At 46.0% G+C, this 22931-nt stretch overlaps 1 protein-coding gene across 3 annotated transcripts in view; it reads right to left on the bottom strand.

Annotated features, from left to right (window-relative positions):
• TMEM154 (transmembrane protein 154) overlaps positions 1 to 22931 on the bottom strand; it is a 316513-nt gene that overhangs the window by 241173 nt on the left and 52409 nt on the right. For all 3 annotated transcript variants that reach the window (XM_078676932.1, XM_078676931.1, XM_078676934.1), the window contains exon 2: positions 6939 to 7271. In XM_078676932.1, coding sequence (XP_078533058.1) covers positions 6939 to 7271 — 333 coding nt within the window. The remainder of the gene's footprint in view (positions 1 to 6938; positions 7272 to 22931) is intronic.

Raw genomic sequence — 22931 nt, forward strand, 5'->3', positions numbered from 1 at the left:
CCATGCTGGCTCTCCAAGCCACGCCCCGTGCTGGATATTTTTGACATGATATTTTTTACTATGATATTTTGACTTTTGATATTTTGTCAGTGAACCAGATGAGCAAAGTGCTGGAGCAAAATGCTAATTTAAGGGCTAGATGTATGAAGCCTTTTTTAAAGTACCAAATGACTTGATTTGCAGAATCGGGCTGTTTGTGAACGCAAAAAGGCTTTTTCTAATGTATCAAACCCAACTTGCAATTTGGTGACCCATTACTGAATCACAATTTGGGTTTACAACCAAGTAACGATTCAGGTATTTGGAAGAAGCATGTTTAGGGCATCCCATCCAAATACTAAAATGTAGCTGTATATACTAATGTTTTACGACTGAAATGCAAAACATTTGCAACTATGTCAAAGTTGGTGGTAACCCATTTGCAAATAGGAAGGGGTCTCCTTGGGACTTCTTCCCCTTTGAGAATGTTTAATGAATACTTTTTTTCAACACATCCCATTTTCTTGAAAGGAAAGGGCCCGCATTAAAAAAAAATGATTGCTTTATTCAAAAGCAATCACAGACATGGTGATCTCCTAGCCCCAGCAGGTCACCATCCTTATGATGGCAGCGAATCCTAGTAGGACACTAAATTGCGACCTACCGAATCCAGTGATAAAAATACTATTGTTTTGTAATTTGTCATAGTCTTGTGGTGGCATCTTACCAGTCCTCACCAAAGCACCAGACCTAACATGAAGGACTGGTTTTCTTTCACATGTGTAATCCTGTACCATATGTATAACCTAGCGAATTACATTGCTGTACATAACCTTGGCCTGCAAAATTCTTGTAAATTGACAGAGATTTCTTGTTTCTCGGATGTTAACCTGAAAGTTCTATCTACCAAAATTGACAAATTTGTGCTGTACTGTCATATACTTTAATGTCTGTCTAATGTCTCTGTTGCACTTATTCCAAAGGGGAAATAAGGGATTTCATTGAGGGCTGCTACAAGGTGTGCAAACTTTTCAAGCTTTGCAACTTAACAGGTATTAAAGCTCTAATGCAGCAGTTCTTAACCTTTGGTCTGGCGACCCCTGGAGTCCGCTATGCTTACTCAGGGGTCCACAACTCAGTAGCGGCCCGTGTTTGGGATGAGTGGCAGGGTGGGTGTGTGGTCAGGGGGGTGCAAAGGAATCACGAAGGGAGAGGGCACAATGAAAAAGAATAATAAAAAGAAAAAAACGTACGTTAAGCCGGCCACGATCTGCATCACACTCCTCTGCTCCGCTGCTTCAAGCACAGCTGGGGTTGGAAAGAGGTTCACTGCGCATGATAGTTTGGCTGGCCTGATACGGCTGTCTAAACCATCATGCACAGTGAAGGGAGTGCACCACCACTCCCCTCAGTGCAGTCAACCCCCAGGTCCCGCCAGCAAGACTCGGCAGGAAAGGAGAAATAAAAAAAGTTTCATTTTTTTCCCTTTCTTGCCCTTTCTTGCTGTTTTTGGGTGGAGGCAATGCTCCTCCACCATAGTATAGGAGCCGCCGCTGCCACAACTGCTTGCAAAATTAGATAATATTAAAAAATTAATAGTGTGTATAAAAAGAAGCAACATTTTTATTTTAAAATGTTACAATGTGCTGTAAATGTGAAGGAATTTGAGATTGTAGGCAAAAAAATGGAGTTGGTGTCCTTAGATTGATTTCTGGGAGCAGTGCAAATGCATCAAACAGAATACAGTTCGGACGATGGGTTGTGTCAGTTGAATTTAGAAAAGCCCCAACCTTCCCACTGAAATAAACATTTAGATTTTAATATATGATAGTGAATTAAATTTGTGAATAGTCAGAGTCCCTGTCTTCCAGTAATGACTCTATGGGGGTGCCAAGATCCCAATAATGAATTAGTCGGGTCTCTGGTTTCCAGTAATGATTAAATGGGGTCCACAAAAGTCAAAAGGTTAGGAACAGCTGCTCTAAGATATTTAGGGCCCGATGAGGATGGCGGGCAGACTTATGTCTGCCCGCCACCATATCTGGGATTGTGACCGCCCTAGGCTGTTGGCGGTCCAGCAGTAAGCATTTTGATGCAACCACCATGGCGGTCGCAATGCCTATATTTTGCATTGCGGCGGGTGTTGCTGGCTGCAGCACCCACCGCAATGCAAAAAAGGGACACTTTACATATCTATGACCATAGGTGTCCCCCACCTTAGCCCCCGGGCCCCAGGTTCTGTGTCTGTGGGCCGGGGGCTAAGGTGGCCTGCTAGGGGCCCTCAATGTCCCTTTCCGCCAGCCTTTTCATGGCGGGTTAATTGCCATGAAAGGGCCGGCTGAAAGGAACATCATAATGCCTACGGTGGTGCCTAGCAAGCACCGCCACCATCATTGTTGACATTACAGACAATCCGACGGTCCGATGGGCTTCTTGAGCCGGTCGGATTAGTGTCAGATGGTCTTTCTGCCCCCGACTGTCCGCCCGCCATCCTAATGTGGCGGACGGTATTCTGTACTGCGATGGCAGTCCCACAGCCATCGTAATCGTGCCTGAGTCATAGTTTTGCTTATAAATGCAGTGCTTAGCACAATCTTTTCAGGATACATCTATAGAGATCACCTCTTCTCACCACTCCTGAAGGCCAGAATCACATGCTCAGTTTGCATTGCATGGTCTGCTTTTGGTTGCTATTTTAAGAGATTAATAACCTGTATGAACTTTGCAGTCTAAAGGATGATACAAATACAAAAGTAGGAAAAGCAGTATGCTTTGATGAACTCCCTCCCCATCCACCTCCGCCTGACCCAAGACCACCTCTCCTTCAGGAAGCAACTCAAGACCTGGCTGTTCGAGCAGTAGCGGACCCCCCCACAAGCACCTTGAGACCCTCCGGGTGAGTAGCGCGCTATACAAATGCCTTGATTGATTGATTGATTGAATACATTTGAAAAGCTAATTTGGAATGAACAAATTAAGAAGTTATGCAAAATGAAAAAGAAAATGAAAGATCCAAAGTCGAAAGACCCCAAATAAAAAAATTAAAGTGAGGTCATTTTATCAGTTGTATAGGAATAAATGTGTTATCCATGAAGAAAGATGTCATGGCCAGTGTCCCTTTGTAATGCAACATGTTTTCCAATTTAAGAATGAGAAACACCTCTTGTCATGGCTAATACATAACATTAGATACCTGAGGCCTGCAAAAGTTAAACCCCCATTTAAGAGGCTATAAAATAAATGTGTAAATGTATATTATAAGGGAAATCCCAAGTAACACCTGGGCCCACCAAGGTACAGTCCTAGAATATCATAGGAAGGATACTACCTGATATAAACATTGTCTCATGAACATTGTTCACAAAATTTCGTCCACTGGGGTTAAATATAGAAAATTGATACCCAATGGTGGATCTTATGCTGTAAACAATATTTAAGACTAAGGGGCTCATTACAATGTAGGGAAGAAAGCCTTCAGCCAACACCGACTGGGAATCGGGACCGACCACCAGATTACGATGCGAAAGAACACTGTTCAGTCGGAGTTCCATTGTTCCCTATGGGAGCTCGTGTTCCAACTATCAACCGGCCGTAACACAGGCTCCTAAGGGGAAATGGGCTGTGTGTGTCACAGGCACCCCATGGTGCTTGCCACATAGAGCAGGGTTTCACAGGGGGGGGGCCTTGGGTACCTCCTCAGCTTTCAACTGTAGGCCGCAGGGCCAAGGGGGCCCTGCCATGGGCCCCCAAAGTCAGTTTCAGATAGCCTTTCCATGTCCGACAGGCCAACACAGAAAGTTTGTTTCAAAACGACATTGTAATCCCATGGGAGGAAACACTGTCCATAGGGTTGTACAATGCTGAAAAACGGGAAGGGCACTGGCAAACTCCGCTACGCTGCGGTTGACGGAGTTTTTGTCAAATTCCGCGTTCCATGCAGCACGCGGAGTTAGCAAAACTCCATGAACTCCATCTGCGGACCGAAGTGTATGGCCCACACTTAGCAGTGGGGCCGGGTAAGGAGGGATTTCGAGGGACGATGCAGAGGGAAAATTAAATAAATAATTTTCCTTTGGCATTGCCCTTGACATACCCCCCCACCACTGTTACCTGCACGGACCACAGCTGCCCACAGCATACCAAGGCTTTCAGAAGATCTAGTAGGCCTCACTTTATTTAGCTGGGAAGCATGACTACAGTTAGCAAGCCTGCCTCGAGCATTTTGTAGAGTTCCTGATGATTTTCCTGTGGCTTCAGTAGCCATGCTCGCCCTCGCGTGTGTGCTGGTCAAACATGGCTCCGTTTGCACCCACATATTAAGTTGATGTCATGCTACCACACTCCGCGGATACATACAAGCTCGCTAAGGGGGGTACAGATGCACTCCTCAGCCTAGCACTCTTTTTGGTTCATTCCATCAGTGAATTTTTGGTTAATTCCATCAGTGAATAAAAATGAGCTCACGCCAGTGTCACAGCATCTGAAGCTGGACCTCAGTGATCCTCTCAGTAATGTCAGTGTAAAATGTCACGCCATTTAATTAGCTTAGTTCCTGCATCGTTCTTTAGGCTTGTTAATTCCATGAATTCCATACTTAATTGTGATAAAAAAAAGACCTAAAATAACAGTGAATATTTATATACACGCACTACATTCACCTTAGTGTAGCTAAACTTTAAAATCAGGAGCAGTAATTGCATGAGTTGGGTCTCCTCCATTAGCCATTCAAAGGAAAAATACAATTATAATAACAAGAAGTTATTATCAATTTATTTTTCTTTGCTCCAGCTAGGTCGGGCGGGGCTGGCTCACCGCAGAGGGAGCGAGTGGTTTGCACTACCTCCTTATGCGCGCATGGTGGCTTGAGCGGCCCACTAGGGCTGACAAACCGTCATGCGCACTTGACATGTTCTACATTAGGCTGTATTGCACAGCCCATGGAGAACATGCCGAGCCTTACCAGGCAGCATCATGGTTGGCTGGGAGAGTCCGGAGGCCTGAGTGCTTCCGGTGTTGCCAACAGATGTAGGAAAGGCGTGCAGCAGTGGGAAAGGAGTGCAGCAGCATTGGTGGAGAAGGTAAGTTTATTTTTTTTCACATGCCACCATGCCCCTACCATCCCCGTTCAGCGGCAGCCACCCCTGAATTGCATTAATTATCGCAACGGAATGCAGGCTTGTTAATTCCATGAATGCCATACTTAATTGTGATAAAAAAGACCTAAAATAACAGTGAATATTTATATACACGCACTACATTCACCTTAGTGTAGCTAAACTTTAAAATCAGGAGCAGTAATTGCATGAGTTGGGTCTCCTCCATTAGCAATTCAAAGGAAAAATACAATTATAATAACAAGAAGTTATTATCAATTTATTTTTCTTTGCTCCAGCTAGGTCGGGCGGGGCTGGCTCACCGCAGAGGGAGCGAGTGGTTTGCACTACCTCCTTATGCGCGCATGGTGGCTTGAGCGGCCCACTAGGGCTGACAAACCGTCATGCGCACTTGACATGTTCTACATTAGGCTGTATTGCACAGCCCATGGAGAACATGCCAAGCCTTACCAGGCAGCATCATGGTTGGCTGGGAGAGTCCGGAGGCCTGAGTGCTTCCGGTGTTGCCAACAGATGTAGGAAAGGCGTGCAGCAGTGGGAAAGGCGTGCAGCAGCGGCTGCATTGGTGGAGAAGGTAAGTTTATTTTTTTTCACATGCCACCATGCCCCTACCATCCCCGTTCAGTGGCAGCCACCCCTGAATTGCATTAATTATCGCAACGGAATGCAAGGGTGGCCACTATGAATTGGTCCGCGGTAAGAGAAACCACATTAAATTCATAGGTAACTGGAAACGACATTAGTGTTTTTGATAACACCCCATACACTACCACTCCTCTTCAGAATTACCCAGTTGATACTCCTGGTGCTTCACTGTTGTAAATCAATCTTGTTTTTAATTAATGTTATGTATGTGTGGTAGCTCTCAGCGAAGGTTGGGGGTCAGCACCCTAACACTCCAATGAAGGTCCTGCCCCTGATAATGTTTGCACCGCAATTGTAGTATTTTTTGTTCTTTACAGTACAGTGTTATGGAACATACAAGGCAAAATACATGTCAACAATGTTTATTTCTTCTTGCTTTTACTGGACATACCAAGGAAGCGTCTGGTTTGATAACATTGCAAGTACATATTTTTCAGTAACTATCACTTTTTCCAAGTTCTCAATAAAGCAAACAACAGTTGATCAAATCCCTAAACCCATGCTATCTTCAATACTTTCCCATTGTACCATTACTATGCCAGGCCAACGCTGAAGATTGGGAAAGCGACATCTAAACAGTTATACTGTGTTGAGTTATGCAATTTAAAACATATTTAAAGACCGAAAACACTTTAAATAAATATGAATAACTCAAGGAAGAATTAAGAATGTTTTCTTGTGGACTTTCTTGGGAGCTTAATGGAATCTTCCAGGTCTAGTCTAGAATTGGTCTATGCTGCTTCAAAGCAGAGCAGACCAGAACAATTTTTATCTGCATCGCAAGTCAGTTCAGAGGAAAGCAAAGAATCCTAAAGTGGATTTGTCCAGCAGCTTGGCAGCTAGTGCTAAGCGGCTAGTGCTAACATTGTGGAAGATAGGTTAGCATTAGAGTTCTTTAAAGCGATTCTCTGATTATGTGATGTCGACGTTGGATAAATCGTGCAGAACTCTGGAGTACAAGGAAGGTAAAGTCATCTAGCATGTTACATAGTAAAGTCCCTTTTTTAAAAGAAACATTCTATTTTCAGCCAACATGGTCTTCACTTCATGTTTAAAGTGACCAACATTCTACATATAAGCCCCTATCTACCATATATGGAAGAAATCAAGTAACTTAGGAAGTAGAGCATTACCTAGTTTGCAATGTACTCACCAAAAACAGAAAATTTTCTCTGCTTGAAGAAAGAAATTATTACTTGCCTGGTGTAAATTTCTTTCGTTTGCGGCAAATCACCAAGGCAATGACCACCACAATCAATAGAAGCAGTACTAATGCAGGTATGCCGAACGTTAATATGGTATAAATGTCTGTATCTGTGTTTTCTGAACTGCCATTTTGTGTTGAGTTCACATCAAAACTGGGTGTAGTCTGTTCAAATCCAGATCCAAATTCTTCTCCATCTATTATAGCGTAGGAAGTCAAATCAGCACTTTTCGTTGGTATTGTATCTACAGCAAGCACCGATGTGGTTGTTAGATAGGACATGTACTCAGTTTCTGAAGACTCTCCATTTTCAGAAGTAGACACACTATCTGAAAACAAATATAATATAGAGCGCAGTTATTGTATCATAGTGCTGTAGTTTCAAAAATATACATTGACTCTATGAGTCAGCGTGGATATGACTTGTTATTGTTTAACATTTCTCCTGAAAGCAGCTTTAGAATGTTTGAGGGTTGGCCAAATCCAACCAAACTAGATGACATTTTGATATGAGGAGAAAGACCTTGCTCACTATAGATGCCAGCATGAAAGGGCTTGGTGCATCCTTTCACAAGCAGTTGAAGGTGAGGAGAGGGTTGTGGTGTTCGCCTCAGGTTCGCTCAAAAGAGTTGAGTGTTCTGTTGTGGAATGGGAGGCACTTGCCTGTGTGTGGGCCATGAATCATTTTAAGTTGTATCTGCACGGTTTGCCTTTTGTTGTGAGGAGTGATCCTAGATCTCTTGTCCAAATGTTTGCTTGCAGAAATGCTGAAAATACCACTGGCCTGATAAAGAGATGGGTTGAGAGTCTTATGGAATTCAACTTCCAGGTTGAGTATTTGCCAGATTAAAGGAATGTTCCTGCCGACTGCCCGTTCAGGTTACCTATGGAAGAGGGTGACAAACCAGAGGCAGAAATTCCTGTATTGTGGGTCAAGGAATCAGCCTTGAACAAGTCAGAGTGGGTATTGGAGGCTGACAAGGAGCCGGTTCCTAAGCTGGTGTCTGAATATGTCATTGGCGGTTAGCCAATTTAAGTGGAGTTCCAGATAATGCTAGGGCATTTTGGAGTATTAAAGAGGAACTGAGCATAGTGAGTGGTGAGCTCTACCTAGTAGATAGACTGATTCCCCCAGCCTAGTTGTGTGAGAAGTTCGTCAATCTGGCCCATGAAAGGCAGTTGGGCCAAAATCTTACTAAAGCTAGAGTAAGAGAGTGTCATTAGTGGCCAGGCCTTGATAGGTAAGTAGAGGGGTTTGTGAAGGATTGTTTACAACGCACAGGGAATTATACAATCTAAAGTGGTTAGAAATGTTCCTCTATCCCCAGTTCAAGTTCAAGTTCCTGATGAACCTTGTAAATTAGGCATGGATCTAGCGAGACCTTTAGATTTGCTGTCGCCCAATGAGTGTTTTTTCCTTGCTTTAGTAGATTACGCTTTCAAGTGGGTCATGGCTTGTTGCTTAAATTCAGTCACCACCAGAAGTGTATTAGAGTTTCTGAGGGATGTACTTGTGTGTGGGGTAGATCCCAAGACCATTGTGACAGACAATAGGGTTCAGTTTACCTCGCATGAAATGAGAGATTTCCAGAAGGATCTGTCTATTGTTCATGTTTGCACTGCTCTCTATGCTCCTCAAACAAATGGACTGGTAGAAAAAAATGTATCAAATGGTGAGGGCTAGTGTGCTGACTGCTTTGGACAATAAGTTACCGCTCAAGGTTGTCCTATGTGAAAAACTGTCGGCACATAGGATTGAGCCAAATAGCATAACAGGGATTTCTCCTTAACAAACCTTGAAGGGGAGAGTGGCTGGATCTAAACGTAATCCTTTATGGTTGGGAGGGTGGTGAAGCTGCTGTGACCAACAAAGTAATAGCCAATCAGGACAGGTACAAAGAACGTTTCGATGACAAACATTGCACGTGTAAGCATGAATGCGGGATTGGCGAGTTGTTTTTTTGTCAAGAGACCCTCATCGTGTCCAAAGGGATTGTAGAAGTCAAAAAGAATGTGGTGTTATTAGATGGGAGTGAAGTGCAGAGTATGTCATGTTTGGCAAGGTCTTCGTGGGAGGAACCTGACAAAATATGTGATGATGAGGTTGGAGAATAGGAGAGGGGCAGTGGTCCCAGGAGAAGTGTACTGGTTAGAGGTCAACCAGCTAATTTTAGTGATTATGACCAAACTGATTAGTTCCAATTTAATCACTATGTCTAGAAGGTGCCATGCAAGTTTTGTCCAGGGTTTCATTATCCTCCATCATCCAATATCCAGCTAATGAGTTAATTTTATATGTGAATCCATGTATCATTTGTCTTTATTCCTTGCTCATTTTATATTTAATATTTGTAACTAGCCATGCAAATCCTTGCTCCCTTGGTTGGTCTTTTACATGCTACTCATTTTTCCTTTCCTGTCTTATATTTTTATTCATGTGTTTAATATAATGTAAAGATGTTTTCTCCTTATTGAGGGGGAAGATGTGTTGTGACCTAGCATACCTAGCATGCTATCTCTTTATCTACAAGGTGTCATCAGGTGGAATCCTGAGTAGCAGAGATTCCTGATAGAGCAGTTAAAGAAAAGGATTTGGTCTATAGGCTGTGTACATGGTTGACTTGAGGTGGATGCAATTAAGGACTTAAACTAAATACGTGTTTGAGCACTTCTTGACAGATTGTCTTATGACAAAGCCAATAATCCTGAATCCTCTAAAGCCCCTTTCCAAAGCAGTCTACTATGGCTAGCCCTTACGCAGAGTACTTAGCCATCACTTTCATACGTTTATTTTTATTATTAGGGTTTATTTTTTATTATTAGGGTTTTAGAGATAAGTTTACTACATACAAAGTTCCCATGCTAACAAAGTGCTTTTTCATTAGAATACATTCCAAAATAGCAATGATGCTTAGTCATGTTACAGTATTGTCATCATTTGTGACATTGTACTTACACCTCCCACTAGATATGACTTTTGCAATTTCCAGTCCATTGGCTCTTAGTGTGGAGCTCTAAAGAAATCTTCGGGGCATTATTTAGCTGCATTAGCATTCGGTCAGGTCTCTCCTGGCAATAGGACACATCCTGCAAGCATTCATTCATGCATGGCATGGTACATCACCACCCACTGGCATTGCCACAGTTCTCTTGGCCAGGATCAGCATTTTAGCCACCAATCAGCGGGTGCCAGTTGGGGTATATCTAATGTATCCCATAATCACTACAATTGTCATTCTTGGTACAGAGTTATAAATCACTTCAATTCATCCTTAATCACAGAGCAACAGTACCTCCAACAGTCATCACCAATAGTTCTGCCTATATCTCTTTGCCATTCTAATTGGACTTTTGTCATTCCCGGTCTGCGGGCCTCCTGCGCATAAGCGTAAAGTTGTGTTACTAATTTGGTGGGGGTATCTGATTGTATCAGTGTGGAACGTGCCGGCATGGACGGAGGCTCTTGCGTGTCCTCACGCAGGCGGTCTCATGATGTGTGACGCACTCTAAAATACTGAAAATGGCTTAGTACTGTCATTGATTCTGCCCTTTCTCGAAATGCCTCCAAGTCCTTCACAACCTCTGTGAAATAAGTCCCCCATTTTAATAATCCCCAATTTTCGTAATGCCATTGCCACACTCCCCTCTTACCCTATCTGAAACCAGGAACACCGCTCCACTGGTACTTGAGGGAGTATGGGAGGGAGCCAGGCTGTTTCTCCAACAGTTTCCACCAGACAGACATTGTGGTGTTCAAGGAACCAAACACACCATGATGCCTATGCAGGGTGCAAAATAATGTCTGAGGAAGCAAACGATGGTCCGCTGCATCTCTCTCTCTATATATATGTGGTAAGTCATGTGGGCCATGGAGCCAATAGTATGCAAAGGTACCCTGTGCCACTTTGTAATAAAGCTCAAAGTCGGGTGCATATATGGCGAAGGCCATATCATTTGGCATGGTGAGAATCTCCCATTTCATGCACAGTTGTTTCCCAGTCCAGGCCAGCTTGATCATCAGGGATCACAGCGTGACAAATACCGATTGCGGAGGTAGTATTGGAATGTTTTGAAACAGGAATACAAATCTGAGGAGGATAACCATCTTCATGATAGCAATTCTTCAAATTAGCGTCAGTGGCAGTTTAATCCAGTGGTTGAAAACATCTTCTAATTTGTTCCGTGCTTAAACATAATTGTCTAGCAAGACTGTAGAGGAGTCGGTGTGAATCTGCATGCCCAGACACCGGACAGACTCCGTCGTGCAGCGCAGTGGAAATTCTAATGCAACTGGTATCATGGTCGAGTGAGTGGTAAAATTGTAGATTTTCCCAATTGATGTTGGGGCCCAAGAGGCCACCACATCCCTGAGATTAGGGCAAGGTTCCCCTCCAGGTCTTGACATAAATCAAGGAGTCATCTACTTATGCCTAGCTGATAATATTGTAACTTGGGAATCACAGCCCCCTGTGTCCGTGGTATTCACGTAGGGTACACACCAAAGATTCCGCCACCAGCGCGTACAGTAGAGATGATAATGGGCACCCCTGCTGGTTACCTCTAGAGATATCAAATACTGATGAGACAATACTGCCTACCTGAACTCGAGCCACTGGTGCTGTGTACAAAACCTCGACTAGGCACCGGAACAGCTAACCCACTTCTTTTCTGCAGAGGACGGCTTGCATGAATACCCATTCGACGGAGTCAAACGCTTTTTCAGTGTCTAAGAAAATGGCAGCAGTCCTTACCTCCGGGTCTATTTGTTGTATAGTTCCAAAGAGTTTACGTGGGTTATAGGTAATGCTACAGCTGGGTACAAATCTAGCTTGTTCTGGATGTAATACTCCCGGCATCAAGTGCGCTAACCTGTTTGCCAATACTTTAGCATACAACTTGGTGTCAACATTTAAGAGTGAGAGGTGCCTGTATGAAGAGCACTCATTGGGTTCTTAGCCCGGCTTTAGAAGAGTAACAATCAGGGTCCCTCGCAATGAGGGGGGCATTATGCCAGTTTGTACCATTTAATGTGACCAAGTGTGGTATAAGTAAGTCTTGATAAGTCTTGTAAAAGGCTACTGTGCGCCCATCCCTGCCTGGCGCCTTCCCAGATTGCATGTTTACGAGTGCAGTGTGTACCTCAGTGGAGCATAACAGTGCTATTAAATGTTCTCTATGTTCCATAGTTAGCCATGGCATGACTATGTCCTCCAGATAGTCCACGGAAGCCTCCTCATCCTGGGTAACACGTATGTGATAAAGTTCCACATAGTATCTGTGGAATCTACCCACAATGTGTTCTGTATCATGTATTGGTCGCCCTTCCTCATCTTGTAGGTCCACGATCCCCCCGCCTCCCGTTTGGGGGGCATCGGCCGATAAAGGGGCCCCAGGGCGTTCCCCCTCTCCATATATCCTGTCTGTTGTGTATTTGCCCATGTGTATTACTTTGCTATTGGCTGTGTCATGATATTCCCCTATTTTAGTCTTAATCTCTCCTAGTATGGTGTTATCAAATGAGCCCTGATGTCTCCAGATCGGCTATTTCTCCGTCCCGGCGCGTAAATCTGCCCCTCAAGGATTTTACCAGTCCTGCATGCTTTGATATTGTAATGCCTCTGATGTAAGCTTTAAATGCCTCCGAAACTGTGGCAAAGATGTCTACAGAACCCACAAAGTAGCGAAAAAATCTTCCATTGACAGTGCTAGTTCTGCCTCAAGCAGAGAGTAGGGGGGAACCGCCAAGTGAATGTGGTGGCCCTCTGGTCACAGTGCTCCAACTCCAAAACTACGGGTGAATGATCAGAATATGTGCTTGGAAGAGGCTCACAATTCCTGACCCGAGGCACCAGACTCTTGGACACCAACCAGTAGTCTATGCAAGTGTGTATCGTGTTCAGAGGAGTAGTATGTGAACTCAGCACCTGTGGGATTACGATCCCACCATATATCCATTAATCCCACCCACTCTGCTATCTCCAGGAGGTGCTTTGGCAGCTGCTGCGGGACATCGGGTGGACCTCTTGAGCGATCTAGCACAGGGTTTAATATACAATTGATGCCCCCACATTTGCGGTAGATCCCCCAAATTGGTGCAGTCAAGCGCCGAGGGTGTGGTAGAATTGCGGGTCTTCTTGGTTGGGACCATATATTCCTACCAATATTATTTCCAGACTATCTTTGTGACAGAGAGCTTCCACATATCTGCCTCCCGGGTCCACATACACCTCTTTCAGTTGAATTTCGGATCTGGAGCCTACCCACACTAAGACCCCGCAGGCGTGCAACTAATTCCACCTGTGCAAAAACAGGCTGTAATCGTTGTGAGGTTAGAGCGCTGCTCCTTGGAAATAATGCACTTCACTTTTTTCAATAGTATCCAACAGAAAACAACCTCCCTCAACTTGACTCCTACGCTATATGCATCCAAACCTTGCATAGCAAAACTTCTTCCCTACCCCACCCCCCTGGTAATCCATTAACTAAACATAAACTATAGTATGCCTTTGGTGGATGTTACTGGCCATAAGGCTACCGTTCCGGCCTCTTTCATCATAATACCAATAAGTATAAATAGTATAACTAACAAACACTGTTCGCAAAGATACATGGGCCATGACCCTAGGTATCTAGCCATTCAGCTCTCCCAGCTTCTTATTATACATCAGGCCCCAATTAGCATCGTACACAATGCTTTTCTCACATGAAGTGCCATATTTCACCACACCTACATGTCGCAGGTCTGCATCAGGGCTGTTACAGAAATAGCATCAGTGTGCATTCATGGTCCTCATTATGAGGTAACTTCCCAACCCTCTCCATACCCCAATGTTATGGAAATCTTTCAGCATGGTATGTTACTAAGATAAAGGAGATGGCCAAAATTTCCAGAAATAGACTCTTCCTACTGCAGTTCCACATGTCCCAAGTCGATTCATAGCTTCAGGTGGCTTCTTATTGTTACTCCGCATCCTACATGTCATTTTCCTCATTTGATGCATGGTGGGGTGATGCTCGCTTGTCTTCACTTCCTACCTTTTGTTTGAAGAAATGGATAACTAGCTTAGGGTCTGTGAAATAATGTGCCTTTCCTTCCGACATTACCAGCAGCGTAGCTGGGTAAAACATACTATATAGCAAGTGGAGTTCACGGAGCATCCTCTCAACTGGGACAAACAACCTTCATGCCTCTTGGACTTTTGTGAAGTCTGAGAATGGGGATAATTCAAGGCCTCATTGTTCAAGGTATTTTTATCTCAAGTGATTTGCACAGTGTGGCATCTCGGCCTTTATAATTTAAGAGTTTAGCGATTATGGGGCGAGGAGTAGCCCCTGGAACCGGCTTAGGCACAAGTGAGCTGTGGGCTCGCTCCACTACAAATATCTTTGAAAAAGTGTCTCTCCCAAAGAGAGTGGTGAGGAGATTCTCGATGTATTGTTCCAAGTTTCCTATGTTGGTTGCTTCTGACACTTCCACCACACATATGTTATTCCTCCTGGATCTTGCTTCTAAATCTTCCATTTTTGCCTGCAGGGTGTGAAGAGCTTGTCCACCCTCATATTCACCTGGCTAGCGTATCTTCTGCGTCCGACACTCCATTCTCCACTGTGTCTAGTCTCTCAGTGTGCTTATTTAGTCACTTCGTCATCCTGTCCATTCTAAACATGAGTGCATTGATCTTGCCATTGATTTTTGTTTCAGCTCAAAGTCCCCCACAGAGTCAGCAGTCTCCAGGATGGATTCCGTGGTATTCATATCTGCCTCTTTCGATCTAGGGGTCTTACGAGACTCAAATTAAAGTTTATGTTGGGATTTATCATCCTTGCCCATATTGCATTTTGACTGCTTGTCAGCATCTGGTGTATCAAGGGGTGCCCTTAATCTGAGAATTATTGGTGGGGCACTGTCCCGTAAGTTCTCGTGCGTTGGGTGGGGGGGTTCTCACCCGGGCCAAGCAGTAGGTGCTGCATGCACAGGGGGTGACCGCCAAGTGCCCCAAACACCAGGAGATATAAGGCTTGTCGCAGGTCAAAGATCCCGAGCACAGAGAGCCCCCATGATCAGTGCTTGGTCCTCCGCTTTGTTAAAAGGCCATAGGACCGCGCCCATGGGCTGCTGTTATGACTGTCCTTAAAATGCTTTGAGTTGTGGGGCTGAGGGCTCCAGCATGTCAAGGGTGCCTGGTACTCGTTTTCACTCATGGAGCTGCGTGGTTATGGTATCCCCGCAGTCCTCCCCAGATTTGCTCCTGCCGTCGGAGCAGCGTGAAGTGTGGAGTATCACCGCTGGTGGTCTAGGTCTTGTCTCTCGAGGCCTCAGTTAACCGCTGGGACCCAGCTCCTGTTACCGTTACCCGCTTCACTTGGCTCCCGGTTGTATTCTACTTTGTTTATTTATCCCTTTTCCAGCTGGGGCTCTGTGCCACTTGTAAGGTCTCAGCTCCCCGTTGCCCCTCACAGGATATCGCCCCACCACAGCCACAGTCCTGATTGGTGTCCCCTTCCCAGGCCTTCTGTTTGCGATGTGACTCATCGCATTGGATGTTTCGTGATTGGTCCGACATTAACAGACCCCGATGCACCAGTGCTGTTGCGATTGAGCCTCTGCCCCTTCGCTTCACGCCGGATCTGTCGCTCCTTGGTTAAGCGACTCGCTGCATTAGCAGTACTGGACCACTGTTGCAAATGGTGGCCTGTAGCATGTAGCACGTTGTCGGTCTAGCTGCAGCGCCACTGCCTCAGGTAGAGCCTCGCTTTCTGGATGGCTGGTCGGTTTATTGTTGCTGCAGGTATGCGGCAGGCCGCTGGCGCCATATGTGGTGCCTTAGGTGCCAGGATGATGACGGATTGTCGGCTCGGTTGTCGGGGCTCCACAGTTCTGCGGACATCTTAGAGATAGGCAAGCTCCACCCCATCACAGTCCACAATTGAGCGAGAGCATGCCAGTATGGGAGCAAGAATGCCACCATCTCTACTCTCATCTCTACCCAGACATCACCATTGCCATCCCGGAAGGCTATAAGATCATTCGCCAGGACCGCACCGGCCACACAGGAGGAGGCATCGCAATCGTCCATAAGAAATCCATCCGCATCTCAACCAGCTCAGACGTCAATCTCGCCAATTCTGAACACCTTCACTTCCAGATCCACATCGACCCCAAGACCACACTCAGAGGCACCCTCCTTTACAGGCCACCAGGACCCCGCGCACAATTTAGCGAAGACATCGCGGACTTCATCACTCCACACGCGCTCCCCTCTGAGGATTACATTCTTTTGGGAGACCTCAACTTTCACCTTGAAAAGAACAACGACCGCAACACCACCACCCTTCTGGACAACCTCGCCAACCTCGGACTTAAACAACTTGTCACTACCCCCACCCACATCGCAGGTCACACACTTGACCCCATCTTCACCTCTAGTAAACATGTCTCCTTCAGCCACACCACAGCTCTCCTTTGGACCGACCACAGCTGCGTTCACTTTACCTACAACAAGCCCACATCCAACAACCACCCCCAACCCACTCTGCAAAGAAACTGGAACAAAATCACCATCGACCAGATCTCCTCATCGCTTCTTCAAAAACCCCCAGCCCACTCCTCAAACCCCGACCAAGCAGCCACCAACCTCACCCAATGGTTATCCCACAGCGCCGACATCCTAGCACCACTGAAAAAACGACAAATCAAACTAGGCAGCAAGAAGGCCTCCTGGTTCAACGATGATCTTAAGAAATCCAAGAAACTCTGTCGCTCCCTTGAGAAGGCCTGGAAAAAAGACCCAACCACCAGCACCAAGGACGCCTTCAAAAACGCCACCCGCACTCACCACCAACTGATCCGGAATGCCAAGAAAGCCGCTTTCAAGGACAGACTAGATAACAACGCCCACAACAGCAAGGAATTATTCAACATCGTCAAAGAATTTACCAACCCCGCAGCCATCTCCAATGACATCACCCCCTCCCAAGCCCTCTGCGACTCCCTTGCCTCATTCTTCCACAACAAAATTGCAGACATCCACAACAGCTTCGACAACCGACCCGTAGACCAACCCACCCAACCCCCTGCAGGACCCCCACCCCCCTTGAACATCCTCAATGACTGGAAGCCAATCTCCACTGAGGACACCATCCGTCTGATGAACTCTATCCACTCAGGATCCCCCACAGACCCATGCCCTCACCACATCTTCAACAAAGCAGACTCCATTATAGCACCGCACCTCCGAGACGTCATCAACTGCTCCCTCAATTCTGCAACCTTCCCGGAAAGCTGGAAACATGCCGAACTCAGCGCCCTCCTGAAGAAACCCACTGCTGACCCCACCGAACTCAAAAACTACCGCCCTATCTCACTCCTTCCATTCCCAGCCAAAGTCATCGAGAAAGCGGTCAACAACCAGCTCGCCGCATTCCTCGAAACCAACAAATCCCTCGACTCCTCACAATCCGGCTTCCGAGCCAAGCACAGCACTGAAACCGCCCTCATCGCAGCAACAGACGACATTCGAACTCTACTGGACAATGGAGACACAGTCGCCCTCATCCTTCTTGACCTCTCCGCAGCCTTCGACACGGTCTGTCATAGCACCCTTTTACAACGCCTCAGAAACGTCGGAATCCAAGGAAAAGCACTGGATTGGATCACCTCGTTCCTTGCCGGAAGAACCCAGAGAGTCCGCCTCCCACCATTCAAGTCAGAGGCCACTGAAGTCATCTGCGGCGTGCCACAAGGATCGTCACTCAGCCCCACCCTCTTCAACGTATACATGAGCCCCCTCGCGACCATCGCACGCCAACACAACCTCAACATCATCTCCTACGCCGACGACACTCAACTGATCCTATCACTCACCAGAGACCCTAACACCGCCAAAACCAACCTGCATGAAGGAATGAAAGAAGTAGCCGAATGGATGAAGCACAGCCGTCTGAAACTGAACTCAGACAAAACAGAAGTCCTCATCCTAGGCACCTCCCCCTCCGCCTGGGATGACTCTTGGTGGCCAGAGGCCCTTGGAAAAGCACCCATCCCGACGGACCACGCACGTAACCTGGGCGTCATCCTGGACTCCTCTCTCTCGATGACCAGACAAGTCAACGCTGTTTCTTCATCCTGCTTCAACATTATGCGCATGCTCAAAAAAACATTCCGCTGGATCCCAACTGAAACTAGAAAAACAGTCACCCACGCTCTGATCACGAGCCGACTGGACTACGGAAACACCCTCTACGCCGGTACCACCGCAAAACTCCAGAAAAAACTCCAACGCATCCAGAACGCTTCAGCCAGGCTCATATTAGACATCCCGCGTAAAGAACACATCTCTGACCACCTGAGAGACCTCCACTGGCTCCCCGTCAATAAGAGGATTACTTTCCGGCTCCTAACCCACGCACACAAAGCACTTTACGAAATCGGACCCGAATGCCTCAACACACGACTGTCCTTCTACACCCCCTCCCGCCAATTACGATCCTCCAACCAAGCCCTTGCCACTGTACCTCGCATCAACAAAACCACCATGGGAGGTAGATCCTTCTCCTACCTGGCAGCTAAAACCTGGAACTCACTTCCCACTCACCTTCGCCTTACTCAGAACCACCTAGCATTCAGAAAGCAACTTAAAACATGGATATTTGACAAGTAATTCCCCACCCTTCCTCAAGCGCCTTGAGACCCTCTGGGTATGTAGCGCGCTATATAAATTTATTGACTTGACTTGACTTGACTCTGTCAGGTCATCTCCAAGGATCAGTGTGCCATCTCTCCAAAGCCCTAGGTTTAACCACAGGGTCTTGTCCTGCCTGGTGAGGTAAAATGTAGTGATCAGTCTCCTGAGGGAGAGGGAACCAAGAACAAAGCCTAAGGTATGCAAGCTCATAGGCTCATGGGGGAAGGAGACATGTACTGCCCTACATGCACTTTACATTCAATAATAAAGAAAGATATCAAGCGGCAGAGAACTGCTGCAGGCATGTAATTATTGTATAGAAAGAAACATGCCTGCTGGATACAAGTCACCTTTTGTCTCCAAGTCCATGCCTCCATGTAGCCGTTGTACTCGCACTACCCCTGTAAGAGGTAGCATGGGGTTATTAGCAATGTTCAGGCCAGCAGAGTTGAGATAGTCCAATCGGGCCCTGCGACTAAGGCAATTCCAGGTCCATACTGTACATTGGACTTTGTCAATCGTGTCTTAGGGCATGTCGGCTCAATGCAAATAATTATAATCAAGGGGCATGGGGGGGAGTTGTCCATTTCTATTGCAGTGTGAAGCAGTGTGAAGCATATACTGCAAGAGATTGACCGAGTGGGGTACATATTGTGAGGTGCACAATAATAGTACAATACTTGCGCCAGAACGCCGCCAGGAGCCAGGGACCCTGGTTGTTTTATAGAACACAGCCATTCTACACAATTATTATATACCAGACAAGAACTGTTGAACTTACAGACCAGATAGAGTCTTGGCCATGCCCTGAAGGGCCTTTCTCTTGTCGAGGCCGTCATTTTCAAACAACCTTCGATCGAGCTAGCTGCCCAAGTGACCCCACCCAAAGACCTCTCACAAAGTATGAAAAATATGCTGTGTAACATCAGGTCCCTGCCAAAACATTCGATCGAAGTCTGGGACCTTGTGTCCTCCGCCCAACTGGAGATTGGCTTTTTCACTGAAACCTGCATGAAACCCCATGCGGTCCCCGCTATAACTCTAGGCATACCAGAGGGATATAAAATGATTAGATTAGATAGGCCTATAAAAACTGGAGGGGCTTAGCTATCGTACACAAAGACACCATAAACATCTCTGTCGTAGATCAACGCAGCGATGCGATCGTAGAGATGCTGATTTTTTTAATCGATCAGCCCCAGCAGGATAGCTGGAAGGGGGCGCTAGTATATTGTCCTCCAGGACCTCTTTTGGACCTCTCCTTACAACTGGTGGAATGACTTGCTCCTCACATAAAAGGAGGAAGTAATTTCCTATTATTAGGAGATTTCAATATACATATCGAATGGCACTCTAATCCTGACGTCCACACCTTTCTGGCGGACCTATCCCTCCTAGGCTTGTGTCAGCTTAATGAGGGGCTGACTCACATAGCGGGCCACACTTTGGATATTCTTTTTTCTAATTCTTCTAAGATAAAGTGCAAACCTCCTCAACAACTCACCTGGTCAGATCACTCAGTCATCGAATTTGACATCCAGTACCTTAATGAACCTAAAATTCCCAATCAAGCTGTACCGTATCTGCAGAGACAGTGGCAGAAGGTGTCAGCAGAAAATTTTCAAAGTAGATTTATGAAGCGCACTTCCTTGTATCAGACCATACTGAGGAAGCACTGTAAAAATTTAATTCAGAGGTCATTATAGCCATTGACCATATTGTGCTGCTCAAATCCTTTCTGAGCCGCCCTAATCGTCCGCTAGCTGCCTGGTTTACACCTCTCTTGCAGAGTCAGAAGCAACTATGTAGGAAATTGGAAAGAGCATGGCGCTCCTCACATAATGAGGCAGATAAGGAAAAGTCCTGTGCTTCCCTAATCAGCTATCACAAAAACATAAAGGTAGCGTGCAAAATGCACCTTTTGTCTCAGCTGACTCAGGAAGGCAACTCCTCAAAAATATTGTATCAAATCCTCCATTCTTTCACTAATCCAAAAGCATGTGAAAGCTTGGAGACTTCTTTCCAAAAACTGTGCGATAACATTGTCTCACACTTTGCCCAGAAGATTGAACTCATATATGAGAAAATATCAGCAGCTGATAATCCATCATGGATTCCTATGACTTTGGACCATTTGGAAGTGACAAATCAGCAAAAGTTAGAGTGTTTTCCTTTCATCACCTTAGCAGAGGTTAATACCCTGATCCACAGAATAAAATCCGGATCTCCTACGGATCTCATTCCAGCTAAATGTATTCCATCCTAGGAGAATCAGCTGTCCCCCGTGGTGCAGTCTATTATCAATCTCTCTCTCTCAGAGGGAAATGTCCCACAGTAATGGAAGGTTGCCCAGGTCAGACCCATCCGCAAGAAATCTAACATTCCATGGACAGACCTCTCTAACCTTCGTCCCATCTCTCTTCTTCCATTCTGGAGCAAGATAATGGAGAAACATGTGAACACTCACTTGTCCAACTATGTCGAACTGTCTGGATGTTTAGATCACTCCCAGTCCGGTTTTAGGCCCAAACACAGCACAGAATCTGCATTACTCTCAGTAACTGATAACATCAGAATGACCCTAGATAAGGGCCATTCGACGATTCTGGTGCTGTTGGACCTATCCGCGGCATTCAACATGGTCTCCCATAGGGACTTGCTCGGAAGATTGGAGGAAGTTGGGTTGAGAGGTGCTGCCCTGTCTTGGATGAATAGTTTCTTGTAGGATCGCTTCCAGACTGTTAACCTGGGCCTGTATCAGTCGGCGCCAGTGGGTATGACCAAGGGAGTACCTCAGGGCTCATGTTTGAGCCCTACTCTCTTTAACATCTATTTTGTTCCCTTGGTCAACCTTATGAGGACTTATGGGTTTATTCCCATATCATATGCCGATGATACTCAGCTACTCTTCCCATTCAATACATTTTCATCCTCGTTACAATTGGCATTCTCAAACGGGATGAGGGCCATTTCGCACTGGATGCGGAATAACTTCCTCCAATGCAATATACGAAAAACTGAGATCATGCTTTTGGGAGAAGCCCCCCTCCTATGGACACCGGATTGGTGGCCAACGGATCTGGGCCCTCTCCCTTCCCTTAAACTTACAGTTAAAAACCTGGGGATCCGTCTTGACCACGATCTCAGTCTGAAAGAACATGTTATTCAAACAGCAGGCTCCTGCTTCCATGTTATTAGCATGCTGCGCCGAGTCTTCCCCCATCTCCATGACTCTGCTTGGAAAACCATAGGGATGGTCTTGAGCCGCCTGGACTACTGTGACGGTCTGCTGATCTCGGCGAATGATGCCCTGCTCAGCAGACTGCAGGTGGTGCAGAACACAGCGGTTCGGCTGGTTCTCAATGCTCCACCTCGGACCCCTTCACTACCTCTTCTTACGGGATTGCATTGGCTCCCTATCCGCCAAAGGATTAAGTTTAAAACATGCTGTATCATTCACAAGGCACTGGTCAATCTAGGTCCCTCCTATCTCGCTGAAAAATTCCTGCCTTACATTCCCCCCAGATCCCTACGTCCAGGTGCCAAGCACCTTCTGGTGGTACCATGAATAAAAAGGGCCAGACGAGATGGAAGAGCTCTCTCTTATCACGGCCCGCTCCTATGGAATGACCTCCCGCTCCACTTAAGACAATGCTCCCAACACTTGCAGTTCAGGAAAATGCTTAAAACGTTTCTCTTCTGTCGTTGCTGATCCTGTTGAATGCACTGCTTTTCTTTTTTCTTTCACAGTCCTGCTGAAGCGCAAAGATACCCCCTCTGGGTCGATTCTAGCACTATATAAACAAATACAAATACAAAAAATACAAATACAAATATATCAGAAGCACTCAATCCTCCCTGCTCAAAGGGGAAGGTCATTACCTCCCACGTCATTCTTGGCTGCCAATCAGCAGTCGTTACTCCTGTTCAGGTAAGCGTCAGTGTAGGCGAGGCATTTTTCGACACTCTGCTGCTGCGCTTGCTTATCTCTAAATCTACTAACTGCCACTTACTTGTGGACACTTAATTCAATTTGTGGACTTGAAATTTAATTTTTAACTGTGCCACATGCTCGGCGCTTGAAGCGCGGTCTTGTGCGCTTTTATCTGCGCGTTTTAAAAGGGAACACTTCATTGGATTTGCCGCGATTAGTGGGCTTGCTAGGACATACCTGCACATTAAAATTGATATCTGCACCGCTGTTCGGCGGCCCGTCAGCTGGACTGGGGGTTAGGCGCCATTTTGGGAGGGGAAGTGCCGGCAAGGGACGCCATCTTTGTTGGCGTTATAGTTGTTGCTGCAGAC

Source organism: Lissotriton helveticus, chromosome 2_1 (genome assembly GCF_964261635.1).
Source record: "Lissotriton helveticus chromosome 2_1, aLisHel1.1, whole genome shotgun sequence".
Lineage (NCBI taxonomy): Eukaryota > Metazoa > Chordata > Amphibia > Caudata > Salamandridae > Lissotriton > Lissotriton helveticus.